The following is a 15,995-nucleotide window of genomic DNA, read 5'->3' as shown; positions in this document are numbered from 1 at the left end:
CTCCCTCCTTTGAGGCACCTGGCTTCCTCAAAGGGACAAAACGGTTGTGGAGGACAATGCGACCGCTCCAGCCGTTGGTCCTTTTTGGCCTTGCCCAAGGCTTTACAGGCCCAAACTTGCCTGGCATTGTGGGGAGAGCGTCTCCTTGCTCACCTGCCAGTACAATCTTGTACAATCTTGCATCCAATTCAATTTGCAGTATCCATTCAAGGGAGCTCATGAAATGCCAAAGAAACTCAAACAGTACACTCAGACTGAACCTTGCCTATGTTTATTCAGAGTTTTCTGCTGAAATCCAGATTTGGAAAGCGAATTGGAGATGGAAGGGAGAGAAGGAGAAGTCAAGGTAGCTCCCTCGGGGTGATTGCTGCCTCTTTCAGCTTGTGCCTTGAGCTGCCCCAGGCTTCTGGATCCTTGACCCATTTAGAAGCCCATGCCTCCTCCAGGTTTCATTAAAGCTGCAAGCGCTGGCTACTGACGCCCCTTCTATACTTCCATATAATCCAGATTATCAAAGCAGAGACCATTCACATTGTTTGCTTTGATTAAATGACTCTACATTGCCATATGATCCAGTTCAAAGAAGATAATCTGGATTTTATATGGCAGTGTAGATAGGACGTGAGTGTCTTCTGCATTGAGTGAAAGAGGCTGGGTCTGTTTCCATGCCCTGGCATGATTCAAGGGCTGTCTTCTCAGGCAGAAATGCTTTAGCTCTGGGCCCCTGTCCCCTTCTCTGGGGAGAGACAGTGCTCACCCTTCCCAGGGCTGGATCCCAGAAAGGAACCCCTCGGAGAAGCAGGCGCCCACCTCGAAAGCCCACCGGGACCCTTGCTCTGTGGCCCTCTCCTCCTCCTCTGCCCCCCAAACTTCGGGACACAGAGTCAAGGCTTGGGCCAGGCCCCTTTCTTCTTCTTGGCCGTGGTTGTCCTCTTCTTCGGCCAGTGAGTCCAGGGCAGCGGCCAGCTCCAGGTCCTCCAAGCTGCCTGCCTCTTTGGTGGGCTCCAACACAGCCCCCCAGCCAAGGTCCCTGGCGAGAGCGGGGGCCTCCGGAGGGGAAGGGGGCCTGGCTTGAGGGCAAGGGGCCACCAAGGGAGGCTTGGGCGCTAGGTTCGAGGGGTCGCCGGACGAAGGCAGGGCCGGCATGCGGTGCCTGCGATGGAAAACCCCGTCATCGGCAAAAAGGTGGGCAAACTGCGGGTGGATCTGCCAGAAGCCCCCTTTGCCCGGCTCGTCCTTCCTCCGCGGAACCTTCTGGAAGCACTTGTTGAGGGAGAGGTTGTGGCGGATGGAGTTCTGTGAAGAAGAAAGAATGGAAAGGGAAGAAGGATGGCTACCTTCAAAGGGGACAGAAGGTAGGAAAGAAGGGAGGAAAAGAGGGAAAGAACTATAGAAAATGCAGGAGGCAAGGGAAGCAGAATAAAAGAAGGCAGGGGAAGGAAAGAAGGAAGGGAAGAGATGGAGGAAAAGAAGGACGGAAACTTAGGAAATCAATAGGAAGGAGGGAGCAAATGTAAAATGGGAAGAAAGGGAAGGACAGAAGGAGGAAGGGAGGGAAGGAGGGCTGTAGGGAAAGTAAAAATGGAAAGAAGGCAGACAGGATGTAAGGGAAGGAATGGAGGAAGAGAAGGAATGAAACAAAGGGAGAAAAAGTAAAATGGGAAGAAGGGAAAGACAAAGAAGAAGGATGTAGGGAAAATAAAAATGGAAAGACAGCAGAAGGATGCAAGACAAGGATTTGAGGAAGAGAAGGAAGGAAACTTAGGAAATGAAGAGAGTGAAAAAGTAAAATGGGAAGAAAGGGCAGGACAGAAAGGAAAGAGGGAGGGAAGGAAGGAGTGGAAATAGAATGGGAAGAAGGAAGTGGGAGGAAGAGAAGGAAGGAAACTGGAAATAAAGGGAGAAAAAGTAAAATGGGAAGAAGGGAAGGACAGGAAAGGAGAGATGTAGGAAAATAAAAATGGAAAGAAGGCAGAGGAAGGATGCAAGACAAGGAAGAGAAGGAAGGAAACTTAGGAAATGAAGGAGAAAAAGTAAAATGGGAAGAAGAAAGGGAAGGACAGAAAGGAAGGAGGGGAAATAGAATGCGAAGAAAGCAGTGGAAGGAAGAGAAGGAAAAGGAGGGAGCTTAGAAAATAAAGAGGGAGGAGGAAGTAAAATGGGAAGGAGAAAGGGAAGGAAGGAGGGAGGGAGAGGGGAAGAGGAAGAAGGGGGAAAAGAAAAGGAAGGGAAGGCAGGAAAGGAGAACATAGAAGAGGGGACAGGTTCACAGTTTGAGGGCAGTTTTCTCCTTCGGGGCACGGGGTCCCCTCCCAACCCCAAATTGTCCCCCAGGGACCCTCCTGGCAGCCCAGGGATACCAGAACCCCCTGGGAGAACCCCATTGCTTCCCTCACCTGCCAGCTGGGCTCTGCCAGGCGATAGAAGGCAAAGTTCTCAGAGATCCAGGCGTAGATGGCGGCCAGGGTGAGCCTGGAGCCCTTGCTGGCCCGCATGGCCATGCAGATGAGGGTGGCATAAGAGTAGGGGGGCTTGGCTCGTCCGTCTGTCCGGAAGTCCAGGGGGGCCTGTGGAGGGGGATGAGGGCCACAGAAGGCAGGGGGGCCTGTCCCAGGGGAGGTTGGGGACCCTTCCGGAAGGCTGGACGGAGCCTCAGGGGCCTCCTGCTGCTGCTGCCGTCTTGGGGGCCCCTTTCCCTCAGACATGGTGGGTTTCTCTGGGTCAGCCGTCAGGATGGAGAACTCCTGGAGCCATTGCAGGCTGGTCAGGCTGTCATCTACTGCTGTGTCCCTCCAAGGCTTTGGGTGCAGGTCTCGTTGTGGCCTCCGCCTCCTCTGTCTCCTCCGTTGAGGCTCTTTCCTCCAGAGCATAGGGGAGATGGGCAGAGACATCTTGCCCTTTTTGGCTTCCTCTCCAGCTGCAGCAAAGAGGAAGGGGCTCCGTGAGCGGCCCCCCTGCTCCAAGGGCCAGAGACAACAAAAAGACCCTTCTGGCTTTCATCAAGCAGCCCTTGCAGGCATCTCGGGTGACAGGCCCCCAGGGTCCCCTGTGATCCTCTTTCAGAGAGTATCCAGGTGGCAGCCGCTGGGGGTCATATTTACACTCCCTATGGCAGAGGAGCAACCTGAGCCCACCTGGGGGAGGCCCACGGCCTCTGACAGAAAAGGCAGAGAGGGCCTTTAGGGAGAGAAAGACAACAGCATGTGACAGAGAACCCCAGGGAACCCTACACAAAGACACTCTTTGGGTGCCATCTCTGCGTGACCCATTTGCACCCTCTGGCAGGGATGGTTAACTGAAGGCCCCTCTTCTCCCAGTCTGACCACAACACACAAATAAACCCCATGACTAACTGGACAAGGAGGGAAGGCTGCACTATGGGACAGGGTGGCCCTGCTAGCCAAGACTCCAGCACTGAACTCTTGCAACACACCCTCTTCTTCCCCTCAACTGCAAAGTACTTCCCCTCTGCAGAGCTTACCTCTCTCCCTGCCTGCCTGGGTAGCTCTTGCTGAGGAAGGTGTGTGTCCTCCTCCTCGCCTGGAAGGCTCTGAAGGAGGTGGCGACAGGCAACAAAGCATGGCCCCCATGCCCCACCCCCCTTTCCTTTCATTGGCCGTCCTGGGACCCATTTGCCTCAGCTGCCAGCTGGCTCCTCTCCTGGCATGCAAGGCAAGGGGGGCATTAGAAAGAGACTGCGCCAGCTACCACCTGCCGCGTTAGGAGGCCTGTTCCCCTTGCTGTTGACATTATTGATTTGGCCAGGGAGCAGGAGATGCTAAAAGCACCTGCCTAGCTACTCTGCTGAAAGACCCTCAAAGATGGAGCCCACCACTCTCTGGTGAATCTCACAGCCCAAAAGTCCTTCCTCACATCTTTCCTTGCAATCGGACTGCCTTGGCTCAAGGTCTCACCTGAGGATAAGCTCCCTCTGCCTTCGGTCCTTCCTCCATCTTTTCTTCTCCAAACTCAACATTCCTCCACTGTTCTTTTCCTCACAAGGCCTCGAAGTGTCCAAACGGTTGGCCATCTTAGCTGCCCTTCTCAGGATACAGCTCAGCTCCTTCTGCTCTTTCCTCAAAAAACTACATAGGTTGAATCCTTGCAATGTTTGTTCCTTGTGTTTGGGAATCCTTTCGTCGAGATGTCCTTGGACTACATCCCCCAGTGTTCCTCACTGCTGCTGTGTACTTCTCGGGGCTGGTGGGATCTGTCACTCAACCCCTGGAGAAAAGCTCTGCACATGCCCAGGAGCACCCTCTTTTGATGGAGAACACGAGGCTCCTTTGGCTACCAGGCCACACCTCCCAAAGGCAGACACGCCGTGCGAGGCGGAAGAATGAGACCAGAGCAACATCCCAAACAAAACAAAACCTTTTAATCAAAGACATGTAAAGTGACTGGATGACGGTCGCTCGTCAATAAATAGGGGGGGGGGGGGATACAGCAGGCGTGCAGGTGGCACCAGGGAGAAGGGGGCCTTTCCTCCGAAAGGGGTGTCTGCCCCCTTTTTCCTCCTGAAGCCACCATTCTCTTCTTGTTGGAAGGGGTCCAAAGGGCAAGAGGCAGCGAGGAGAAGGGGCATCGAGTGATCAAAGCCACCCAAAGAGCAGGGTGCACTGATCAGACTCGAGACACTCCCAAGCAAAAAGGAGACTCAAATGCAGGCAGGGAAGGGGGTCTCAGGGCATTTGGGGAGGGGTGGGGGCTTGCAACAGCCTTGCTCTGTCCTAAATGAGGCAGCTCAAAGGGACAACAGCGGAGGAACCTGGCCACGATGATCATCCTCTAAAGGCCCTCTTTGGAGAGGGAGCGAGATCACCTGGGATGTACCCCTTGCTCTGACCAGCACTATTCAGTTGAGTCAGTTCTAGTTTATGCTTCTACTGCCCTTTGCTGGCTTCCTTCCTTTTAAGGACCATAAGAGCCCTTTTTCCTAAGCCATACAATGGCAGGATCCCTCATTCCCACCAGAAAGAGAAGTCTCTAGATCTACTAGGGAAAAACAGAGCTGCTTTCAAAAGAGAAAGGTGCAGGACTTGGAGGAGGACCACCAATACAGGGAGGAAAACAAGGCCAGCCTGACGGTGAGAAGGAGGGGTTCCCCTGTTACCTGGCCTCCTCCTGCCATGATAAGACCTTTAAATGCTATGCTTGTCCTGCTTGCACATGGGATTCAGGCTCAGCCATTCTTCAATCTGTGCGTGGTCTGTTTAGCAAAAGGCAAACCACATCCAGAGCATTACTGCAAACCTGGAGGGCTGGAGGAAGGGGCCTCCTAAAGGCCAGTGGAGCCACAGCCAGCCCAGGGTTGCCCTGTGTGACTTCCCAGTTTGGGTGGAGGGGGGTGTTCCACAGGATGACGGGGAGCCCAAGGCCATTCAGAGACATGGGTGCCTACCCGGCACTTCCCCTTCCAGCCCAGAGCAAAGGCAGGATACCCTGTACACTGTGTATACCGATGCATATACACACACATAACGTATTTCACTATGAAACAGCAATTTCATTCCCTGGGCATCAGGGGCTTGATTTGCAGAAGTAGGTGGAGAGGTGGAAGGGGAGAGCCTCCCGGCCTCTCAGCAGCAAAAAGAAACACGGGGAGCTGTTGGAGGCCCTGCGACAACTTCTATGCCAAGAAAGAAAGAAAGGGAAGATGACAGAAAGACAGAAGGAGAGACAGAAAGTCAGAAAGAAGATGCATTTCTTGTGGCCACTCTGCCACTCTCCTTCTTGTCCACAGACTCAGTCCTTCTCCTTCCACCACACATGTCCTCAGCCCAAGCTCAGGCCTGCAGAATGGCCGGCTCAGGGACTGACCGCGTGGGATGGCGGCCCTTGAGGAACACCATCGCAATGGGGGAGTTGGGGTGGCGCAGCGGGAGGCAGCATCCTGGTCGGTCGGTGGGGGGCATCTGGAGTCGCAGGGCATGTTTACAGTGTGCAGAGCCCCAGAGTGATGCAGCAGCTGCAGCAATGCTGGGAATAATCCACCTGCAAAGGAACCACTCTTTGGTACCACAGGCAGACAAGCCGCTCCTCTCCCCACCAATCAGTGCCTCCCATTTCAAACCCCACATTCTGTCCCACAGACCAAGCAAACAACCCCAAAAGATAGAAATGGTTCCTCCTCTTAACCAAATGCCTTAGAGGGAGGAAGACATTGCTGCACCTGTTCCACCCCTCATGAACCTGCACCGATTTCTGCCCCATGAGATTGTTTCCACATTGAACAATGAATCCCATTTGGGGTCATTTTAGTGACCACAAAATCAGAGTGTTGGCAGGGGCAATGGATTACTATTATTTATGAATTCAGGAATCCACTGCAACCTTACCTTGGTGTCACATGGTCCGGCTGTATTCGATGCCGCTCTTTGCCGTAATGCCCGACCAGGGCAGAAGGCTGCAGAGGAGGCCCTGGGCATGACGGTAGATCCTCTGGGGAATGCTGCAGGGACTCAGACTGGCCAGGGTCGAACCGATGTGCTGGAGGTAATCGGTGCACTGCTGTTAAGGAGCCACAGGATGAACACAGAAAGGCCTCCTATGGCTAGTAGTGGAGTTCCCATTACAGCCCTTCCTTTATATACACAACAATGGGCCTGCTGCACAGGGCACTAATCTGGGGACAGTTCTGACCAATGGATACCCCCCACTTTGGCACTTGCAAAACCCTCCCAGACTGCCAGCAAAGGATATAAGATTGTCCAGGGAGGGTGCCCGCCATTGATGTACAGGACATAGGTGAAGCCATCTTTGAGAACACCTCTTATGGAATAGTAATAGGGAAGGTAGTGGTGCTGCTTAAAGTCTCTGTTTTCATAGAAGTTTATCGCAGTGTTGTTAGTGGTGAGGACATGCAGGTAGATGGCTTTGCAGTGGTCCTGGGAAGTGGTCGATATGTGCTCTTTCAAGCTCTCAAGTAAGAGGGAACCTGGCGCAGGGAGGGAAGAAGGAATGGCAGGTGGATAGTTATGTTTCGCTAACGTGTTCTTCCCAGCCAGCAAAGATTGAACCACCCTTAGAACCAAGTATTAACATCACAGCAAGTGTTGCATTTGCAAAGAATGCCGTTGCCACAGCCTCTTGTTTACATTGTCTGTCTGAAGGTGAGATAAAAGTACTGAACAGACTCTTACCTATGCCATGTTTCCGGAATTCCTTTACCACTCCTAGACTTAAAATATAAGCAACCTGAGTATCCACTGGAAAACCAGAGGCTAAAATGTCACCATCCTAAAGGGGGGAAACCAGCAGAAAAGGATGTAGTCAATACACAGCACTTGGGGTGGGGGGCATCTACCTACCAGGCTTAACACCCCCAAAACCAAGGCAAAGCTGCTCAATCCAGGCTCCTGATGAAGCTGAGGACGGGGTGAGGGCTTTCCACCTACCTCTTTGTGTACTTTTGTCCGGCTCTTGATCTCAGCAACTATCATCCCCACAATCGTGCCCCGATAGGTGGCTGCCAGGGAAAAGAACTTCTTGTTGGAGGTGATGTCTCGGTACCATGAGTCAGGGTACCTGGGAAGAAAAACACAGGAATATATCAGCCAGACTTATGCCAATGACAGAGGCCAATGTTTTCAGTTACGTTCTTTTTTCTATAGAAATCTCTCAATTTTTCAAAATATATCACTCACAAAGGGAACTCATAAGATGCTATATGGATGTGGTGGACTCTCTTTCTCTGGAGATTTTTAAGCAGAGGCTGGGTGGCTGTCTGTTGGGAGGGCTTGGATGGTGTCTTTGGCAAAATGGCAAAAGAGGGTTGGACTGGCCAGCCCTTAGGGTCTCTTTCAAATTAATTCTATGGATGCAAAAGGGGCCACTGCAAAGCTGCGGGAGCCCTAAGAGTCACTTACTCTATTGGGAACCAGTCGCCACAGAGCTGTTTGACAGTATCTATGTCATCATGGCACAGGAGGCGAAGGTAGATCTCACTGAGTGCCGTCGGAGGCACCTCTTCGGTCATTCACACCTGCAGAGGAGACCAGAAAATAAGAGCCATCCAGCTAGATGAGGAAAAGCAGGAGGCCAAACCTAACTGCATACTTTGGGGAAAGAAAACACAAAACCCTTCCCATCCCTGCTCCAGAGCTCCCACTAAATGAGGGAACACTTCTGACCCATGTACTACTGATGGAGCTAAATAACAGGATCATTTTGCTACCATTTTAAGCATGGCAAGCAACAGACAAGTTCACAGTGTTGAGACAGAGAGCAGCAGAATGTTTTCCCATCTGTGTTTCAGTCTTCCTTGCTCTAGAAAAGTTTAACTCAAGATGGACAGATCTGAGAAAAGCAAAGGGCACAGAGTCTCTCTGGGACCAGTTTCCCCAGGGCACAGGAAGAGAGCTAACAGTGCTCCTCATCTTGACTCGTTTCTAGGAACTTCAATTAATTGCCGGACCATCTGCTGTGGATTTATTTTAATCTAAAATCCCCAAGCAGAGCAACCCTCACATCCTAGCCATGCTTCCTTGTATATAAACCAGCGCTGCTCCTTACACATTTTGATCGTACTTTCATTGATAAGTTCCCTCCCCGAGGAGTTGAGGGTCTTTCCAAACTCGCAGCTGTGAAAACTTTTTTGCTCTCAACACAAACACCTCAAACACTTAAGAATGTATGACACTCGATACTAAAAGGCTCGACAGACATGCAGATGTCTAACTGTTCAAGGTCCAAAGTTCAAGCTGGAAAAAAGAAGCCAACCTTTTAATTATTTAAGGAATGAGGACAATTAACTCTGGGATAGAATACCATCAGATACAGCAAATATATTGACAAACCAGTATCTCCCTATCAAAACTTAATGTCTTTGGGCAAGAAGAGTAACACAAACAGTGGCCGCAGAAGCCTAAGAGTACGGGAAGCACTGCTGTTAAGGAGCACAAAGGCCTCCTCCATTTTCTACTTTATCCATGCCACCTTCTTGCTTAACCCATTAATGACACCTTCTTCCAGTCTTTAGGCTCAGCATTTGGTTAAATTAATTAGTAGTTCTATTCCTCATTTGCCTCTTTGTGATCACTTTGCTCGCCACCTTGTTGCTCAGGCTCCCTGTGTTTTGTAGAGGTCTGAAGCAATAGGCTGAACCCAATTCCTCTGGTATCCGATGTGGCCAGTTGGATTCTAATATTAGATTAATGTGTTCAAGAAGAAGGTGGTCACACTAAGGAATGGGCACCGCCTCCTGATATCCTGACCACTACTTGGCTATGCTCTGACCAGATCTCTTTTGGCTTTGGAGCAGAAGTCAACTGCAACTGCTATGGCTTTCAAAAGAGCTCTGATTCTCCATGAAGGACTCCTGTCCCAACAAAGATGCCAATTTTCAAGAGCAGCGGTTCTCAACCTGTGGGTCCCCAGATGTTTTGGCCTTCAGCTCCCAGAAATCCTATCAGCTGGTAAACTGGCTGGGATTTCTGGGAGTTGTAGGCCAAAACACCTGGGGACCCACAGGTTGAGAACCACTGCTCAAGAGTCTTCAGGAGATGCCATAATCCTTCATCTGCCACTGCCTGCTTTAATCTCACTGCAAAACCGCTTCTTGTGTTCCCAACTGCCAAAGCAGCATTAATGGTGAAAGAACAGAACTGTAGAGTTGGAAGAGACCCCAAGAGCCACCCAGCCATGCAGTCAGACAGCGTCTAAGCCCCCCGGACAGATGGCCAAAACCTCCAGAGAAGGCGCCTTCATTGTACTCAAAGGTAGTATACTCTGCTGTGAAACAGCTTTAGATTCTACCTAAAGTTCCTTTAGGTGGAATCTTTTTTCCTGCAATTTGTATCCACTGTTCCATTACGTTCTAGTCTCCATTGTGTCCTAGTCTCCCTCCTCAATATAACATCCTTTCCAATATTTACACACAGCTCTCATGTCCCTTTCTTTCAGCCTTCTTTTCTCCAAGCAAAACCTACTCAGCTTCCTCAGCGTCTCCTCATAGGTCTTGGTTTTCTTTGACCATTTTTGATTGACCTTCCACCTTGTCCTTCTCCTCCTTGAATTGCTTTGACCAGGTTTATTATTCCAAGTGAGGCCTGACCAAAGCACAGTAGAGAGGGACTATGTCCTCCCTCCATGTAGGACCTAGACTCCTACTGATTCTACACTTTTAAATGGTACATAGTAGCAGCATTGCAAGAAACAGAGAAGAGGGGCCTGAGTTCTGCCTCTAACAACACGGCCCTGGATGGCTAAACCTGAATCTTGGCCTCCGGAAGGGAAAAGAATGGGACTAAGCCACAATGGATCAATAGGCCAATGCCCTGTGCATTTCATGTTGCTGCAAATCTCCCTTCAACGTATTCTGGTCATTTCAGGATACCCCTTTACTGTCGCAATCTTTCAGCTTGTTCATATACATTTTGTGAGTACAAATATATGGATTACACCATGTAACACGATTTTTGTTCCTGGGTTATAAATGTTATGTGCTAATTTGTTCTATCATAAAAAACATGGAAAAAGTTTATTGAACTGCATAAACCTTGTTTTTGTGGTGGGGGACATCTTGCAGCACACTTTACTCTAGCTTTTCAATAAATATCTCACAGAGCCTCAACCAATTCAACCTAGTTTGAGGCAGCCACAAAAACGAAGTTTCTAGAGATGAACAACTACTTTCAAATTAAGGACTGTCCAATGAAACAGGAAATAACACTTTAAAACACTTTCTTCTTGTGTATATATTTATGTGTACTCACATGTGTATTTATTATTACAAATATATGCGTTTGGGTCCCTAGATGGCACGGTGGGTTAAACTGCTGAGCTGCTGAATTTGCTGACTGAAAGGTTGGTAGTTCAAATACAGGAAGAAGGGTGAGCTCCCACTGTTAGCTCCAGTTTCTGCCAACCAAGCAGTTCAAAAACATGTGAGTAGATCCCACCTTCTGTGGGAAGGTAATGGCGTTCCATGCAGTCATGCCAGCCACATGACCTTGGAGGTGTCTTATGGACAATGCTGACTTTTCGGCTTAGAATTGGAGATGAGCACCACCACCCAGAGCTGGACACCACAAGACTTAAGGTCAAGGGGAAACCTTTACCGTATATATGTGTTTGTAGTCATACATATTGTGTCCAATTCTGGGCAACACAATTGAAGGGAGATATTGACAAGCTGGAATGTGTCCAGAGGAGGGCGATTAAAATGATCAAAGGTTTGGAGAACAAACCCTATGAGGAGCAGCTTAAAAAGCTGGACATGTTTAGCATGAAGAAGAGAAGGCTGAGTGGAGACATGATAGCCATGGATCAAGATGTGAGAGGAAGTCATAGGGAGGAGGGAGCGAACTTGTTTTCTGCTGCCCTGGAGACCAGGACACGGAACAATGGCTTCAAACTACAAGGAAGGAGATTCCATTTGAAAATTAGGAAGAACTTCCTGACTGTGAGAGCTGTTCAGCAGTGGTACTCTCTGCCCCTGAGTGTGGTGAAGGCTCCTTCTTTGGAAGCTTTTAAACAGAGGCTAGACAGCCATCTGTTGGGGGTGCTTTGAATGCGATTTTCCTGCTTCTTGGCAGGGGATTGGACTGGATGGCCCATGGGGTCTCTTCCAACTCTGATTCTATGTCTGTATTGTTATTGTTATTATTCTGTGTGTGTATGTATAATATATATGTGTGTGTGTGTGTGTGTGTGTGTGTGTTTGGACTCACATGTGCATTTATTATTAATATTATTGTGTACACTGGTGTGTTTGTGCCCACATGCCCCTATTGCTATTTTTCTGCATGTATGTGTTTGCACTCACGTGTGCATTTATGATTACATTTATGCTTTGGATTCACAATTCTTCTTGTGTCTATAGGTACATGTATGTACTCACAAGTGTAATAATATCAGGATTACAAATGGTTAATCCCGATTCTATTTGAACATTAGGAAGAACTTCCTGACTGTGAGAGCCGTTCAGCAGTGGAACTCTCTGCCCCAGAGTGTGATGGAGGCTCCTTCTTTGGAAGCTTTTAAGCAGAGGCTGGATGGCCATCATTCCCAGCAATATGTCCTCAGAATGCACTTTACTACTGGTTTAGGATTGACTGCACTCCCTCATCTCTCTTTTAAAAACCTATACCAGATATATCCTACCTTGTTCATGCCTAGAGTTTATTTTTTTTTATTTTTAAACTATTACATTTGACCCGGCCATAGGTTTTCAATTCCTTGTGTGTTACTGTTTATTGGTTATTGTTTATATGTGATTTATTTATTTATTTATTAACTTCATTTGTACCCCGCTAACATCTCCCGAAGGACTCGGTGTGGCTTACGAAGGCCAAGGCCCTCAATAAAACAACAGCATAACAAATACACAATAAAACTCAAGCAAACCAAAACATTAAGCAATAACAATAAAACATTAAACAATAACATCATGACACAGTTAAAACTAGGGCCGGGCCAAATGTAATGAATAAAAATTAAAAGTGCTGGACATGACAGGTAAAATGTAAGGATTTTAGGGTAGATGTGATGTGCAGGCAATCTTAAATCTCTAACAAAGTGTGTTTGGGACATGATGCTGGGGGTTTCCTATTCTGGAAAGGCACACTGAAACAGCCAGGTCTTCAAGTTCTTCCTAAAGACTGCCAACATTGGAGCTTGTCTGATGTCCTTGGGGAGAGAGTTCCAGAGTCGGGGGGCTACCACAGAGAAGGCCCTGTCCCTCGTCCCCACCAAATGCGCTTGCAACGCAGGAGGGATCGTGAGAAGGGCCTCTCCAGATGAACGGAGTGATTGTGTGGGTTCATATACAGAGATGTGGTCACGCAGGTGGGCGGGTCCCAAACCGTTTAGGGCTTTGTAGGTAAGCACCTGCACCTTGAATTGGGACCGGAAAATGAACGGCAGCCAATATAGCTCCTTGAATTGTATTGTATTTATTGTTTTTGTTTATTGCTTTTTGTTTTATTGATGTGTTGTTGGGCTTGGCCTCACGTAAGCCGCTCCGAGTCCCTTGAGGAGATTTTTTATTTATTTATCGTGTCATCCGCAACCAGAACATTGTATTACATTTCTAACAGAACAAAACAAACAATCAGATATATATAAAAAAACAACAACACAAATTTTGCAAACTTGGTAGCTGATTAAATGTCCTTTGACCAGTATCTGGCCACTTGGAGTGCCTCTGGTGTTGCTGCAAGAACATCCTCCATCGTGCATGTGGCAGGGCTCAGGTTACATTGCAGCAGGTGGTCAGTGGTTTGCTCCTCTCCACACTCGCATGTCGTGGATTCCACTTTGTAGCCCCATTTCTTGAGGTTGGCTCTGAATCTCGTGGTGCGAGAGCGCAGTCTGTTCAGCGCCTTCCAAGTCGCCCAGTCTTCTGTGTGCCCAGGGGGGAGTCTCTCATCTGGTATCACCCACGGATTGAGGTGCTGGGTTTGAGCCTGCCACTTTTGAACTCTTGCTTGCTGAGGTGTTCCAGCGAGTGTCTCTGTAGATCTAAGAAAACTATTTCTTGATTTAAGTCGTTGACGTGCTGGCTGATACCCAAACAGGGGATGAGCTGGAGATGTCTCTGCCTTGGTCCTTTCACTATTGGCTGCTACTTCCCGGCGGATGTCAGGTGGTGCAATACCGGCTAAGCCAGGGGTCCTCAAACTTTTTAAACAGAGGGCCAGGTCACAGTTTCTCAAAGTGTTGGAGGGCCAGATTATAATTTGGAAAAAAAACATGAATTCCTATGCACACTGTACATGTCTTATTTGTAGTGCAAAATACACTTAAAAACAATATAATGAAATGAAGAACAATGTTAACAAATATAAACATATTAGTATTTCAATAGAAAGCGTGGGGCTGCTTTTGGCTTGTGAGATAGGATTGTTGTTGTTGTTATTGTTGTGTGCTTTCAAGTCATTTCAGACTAAGGTTGACCCTGAGCAAGAGCCGGGTACCGGGCCTCAGTTTGAGGACCCCTGGGCTAAGCAGTGTAATTTCTCCAGTGGTGTAGGACGCAGACACCCTGTGATAATGCAGCATGTCTCATTAAGAGCCACATCCACGGTTTTAGTGTGGTGAGATGTGTTCCACACTGGGCATGCGTACTCAGCAGCAGAGTAGCATGGTTTGCTCTTCTCCACACTCGGATGTCGTGGATTCAACTTTGTAGCCCCATTTCTTAAGATTGGCTCTGCATCTCGTGGTGCCAGAACGCAGTCTGTTCTCATTAAGAGCCACATCCACTGTTTTAGTGTGGCGAGATGTGTTTCACACTGGGCATGCGTACTCAGCAGCAGAGTAGCATAGCGCAAGGGCAGATGTCTTCACTGTATCTGGTTGTGATCCCCAGGTTGTGCCAGTCAGCTTTCGTATGATATTGTTTCTAGCACCCACTTTTTGTTTGATGTTCAGGTAGTGCTTCTTGTAGGTCAGAGAGGAGATGGTGGCGGGGTATAAATAAAGTATTATTATAATATTATTATTATTTTGGGGGTGCTTTGAATGCAATTTTCTTGCTTCTCGGCAGGGGGTTGGACTGGATGGCCCATGAGGTCTCTTCCAACTCTAGGATTCTATCTAGCTATGGGCCTCTGTGTAATAACAACAATACTAGGATTATACATAGTTAATGATCTATCTATAGGCCTCTGTGTAATAATCATAATACCAGGATTACATATTGTTAATGATCTATCTATAGGCCTATGCAGATATATACGTGTGTATAAACATCTACAGGCACACAAAAACATGTTCATACACAGACACACGCATATATACTTGGGCCCCTGTATGTTTCCTGGAAAGAGAGGCCTTCTTGGTCGGCCTTCTTTACCTGAGGTGAGGCGGCGGCTGCCCCAGCGCGAGGCCGGCCTGGGAGCGCGACGAAAGGCCGGGGCCCCTTCAGAACATCCCGGGGAGGAAGCAGAGGAGAGAAGCAGGCCCGGCGGAAGAGGAAGACTTCTGAGGCGGCCTGAACAGCAGCTCGTCTCTCTCTCTCTTTCTGCCCTCAGCAGCGGTGACAGGCCTCTCTCGCAACAAGGCGTCTCCCCATTGGCTGGCGGAGCGTCACATGACCGACGCGAGACGTCTGGCCGCCATGTTGATCCAGCCGAAGGTGGCAGTCACATGACCCTGCGAGAGGTAAAGGCGTCTCTCTTCTGCGCATGCTCAAGAGTGCTCTATTTCCCCTTGGAGGCTTAAAGCATGTTTTTGTAAACTGAGGATGCAGCTACACTAGGCATGGGCAAACTTGGGCCCTCCAGGTGTTTTGGACTTCAACTCTCATCATTCCTATCAGCCTCAGGCCCTTTCCTTTCCCCCCTCAGCTTAAGCGGCTGAGGGGGAAAAGGAAAGGGCCTGAGGCTGATAGGAATGATGGGAGTTGAAGTCCAAAACACCTGGAGGGCCCAAGTTTACACATGCCTGATCTACACATTAAACTGGGATCTATACTTTGGCCCTCTCCCACAGTGGAGGCTACAAAACTATAACTCCCAGGATCCCATAGCACTCAGCCAGGGAAATCGTCCTTCAAGGGATTTTAACCACCTTGTATGCTCAATCTCTATTTTAATATTAGGAGCCCCCAGTGGCGCAGTGGGCTAAAGCCCTGTGCCGGCAGGACTGAAGACCGACAGGTCGCAGGTTCGAATCTGGAGAGAGGTGGATGAGCTCCCTCTATTAGCTCCAGCTCCTCATGCGGGGACATGAGAGAAGCCTCCCACAAGGTTGATAAAACCTCAAAAATCATCCAGGCGTCCCCTGGGCAACATCCTTGCAGATGGCCAATTCTCTCACAACAGGAGTGGTTGCTCCTGACACAACAACAACAACTATAATAATAATAATAATAATAATAATAATATTTATACGCTAGAGATTTGAATAATAATAAATAAGGTGTTTTTTCTTAAACTGCTGTGATGCACTTTGCCTCTCCATTGCAGATATGAAGGCAGGACAAAAATAGACATATGCCTAACGCCGCTCCATGCAATCATGCCAGCCACATGACCTTGGAGGTGTCT

At 48.8% G+C, this 15,995-nt stretch overlaps 2 protein-coding genes across 2 annotated transcripts; both read right to left on the bottom strand.

Annotated features, from left to right (window-relative positions):
* Positions 1 to 244: 244 nt before the first annotated feature.
* On the bottom strand, positions 245 to 3,731 carry LOC137095502 (forkhead box protein J1.2-like). Its single transcript, XM_067462248.1, is given in 4 exon segments — positions 245 to 1,296; positions 2,397 to 2,899; positions 2,902 to 2,954; positions 3,462 to 3,731. Coding segments are annotated over 4 exon segments (1,251 nt in total). The 5' UTR covers positions 3,614 to 3,731; the 3' UTR covers positions 245 to 753.
* A 625-nt stretch (positions 3,732 to 4,356) lies between these two features.
* On the bottom strand, positions 4,357 to 15,071 carry LOC137095501 (N-alpha-acetyltransferase 60). The gene is made up of 7 exons (XM_067462246.1): positions 14,801 to 15,071; positions 7,869 to 7,984; positions 7,398 to 7,527; positions 7,143 to 7,239; positions 6,703 to 6,937; positions 6,339 to 6,502; positions 4,357 to 5,994 (listed from the first exon to the last, which is right to left on the bottom strand). The coding sequence occupies exons 2-6, from the start codon at positions 7,976 to 7,978 to the stop codon at positions 6,346 to 6,348; spliced, it is 729 nt and encodes a 242-aa protein (XP_067318347.1). The 5' UTR covers positions 7,979 to 7,984; positions 14,801 to 15,071; the 3' UTR covers positions 4,357 to 5,994; positions 6,339 to 6,345.
* Between the last annotated feature and the right edge of the window lie 924 nt (positions 15,072 to 15,995).

This window comes from Anolis sagrei, chromosome Y, assembly GCF_037176765.1.
Source record: "Anolis sagrei isolate rAnoSag1 chromosome Y, rAnoSag1.mat, whole genome shotgun sequence".
Classification (NCBI taxonomy): Eukaryota; Metazoa; Chordata; class Lepidosauria; order Squamata; family Dactyloidae; genus Anolis; species Anolis sagrei.
Note: the sequence above shows the minus strand (reverse complement) of the source record. Positions and strands in the feature narration are given on the sequence as shown.

Bases quoted from the DNA above. Each gene is read 5' to 3' on its own strand.
- LOC137095501 (XM_067462246.1), bottom strand. From the start codon at position 7,978: ATGACCGAAGAGGTGCCTCCGACGGCACTCAGTGAGATCTACCTTCGC. The intron at 7,240-7,397 runs GTAGGTGGAAAG...TCCCCCCTTTAG, and splicing joins GGACAAAAGTACACAAAGAG to GATGGTGACATTTTAGCCTC. The intron at 6,503-6,702 runs ATATCCTTTGCT...ACAGCAGTGCAC, and splicing joins CACCCTCCCTGGACAATCTT to CGATTACCTCCAGCACATCG.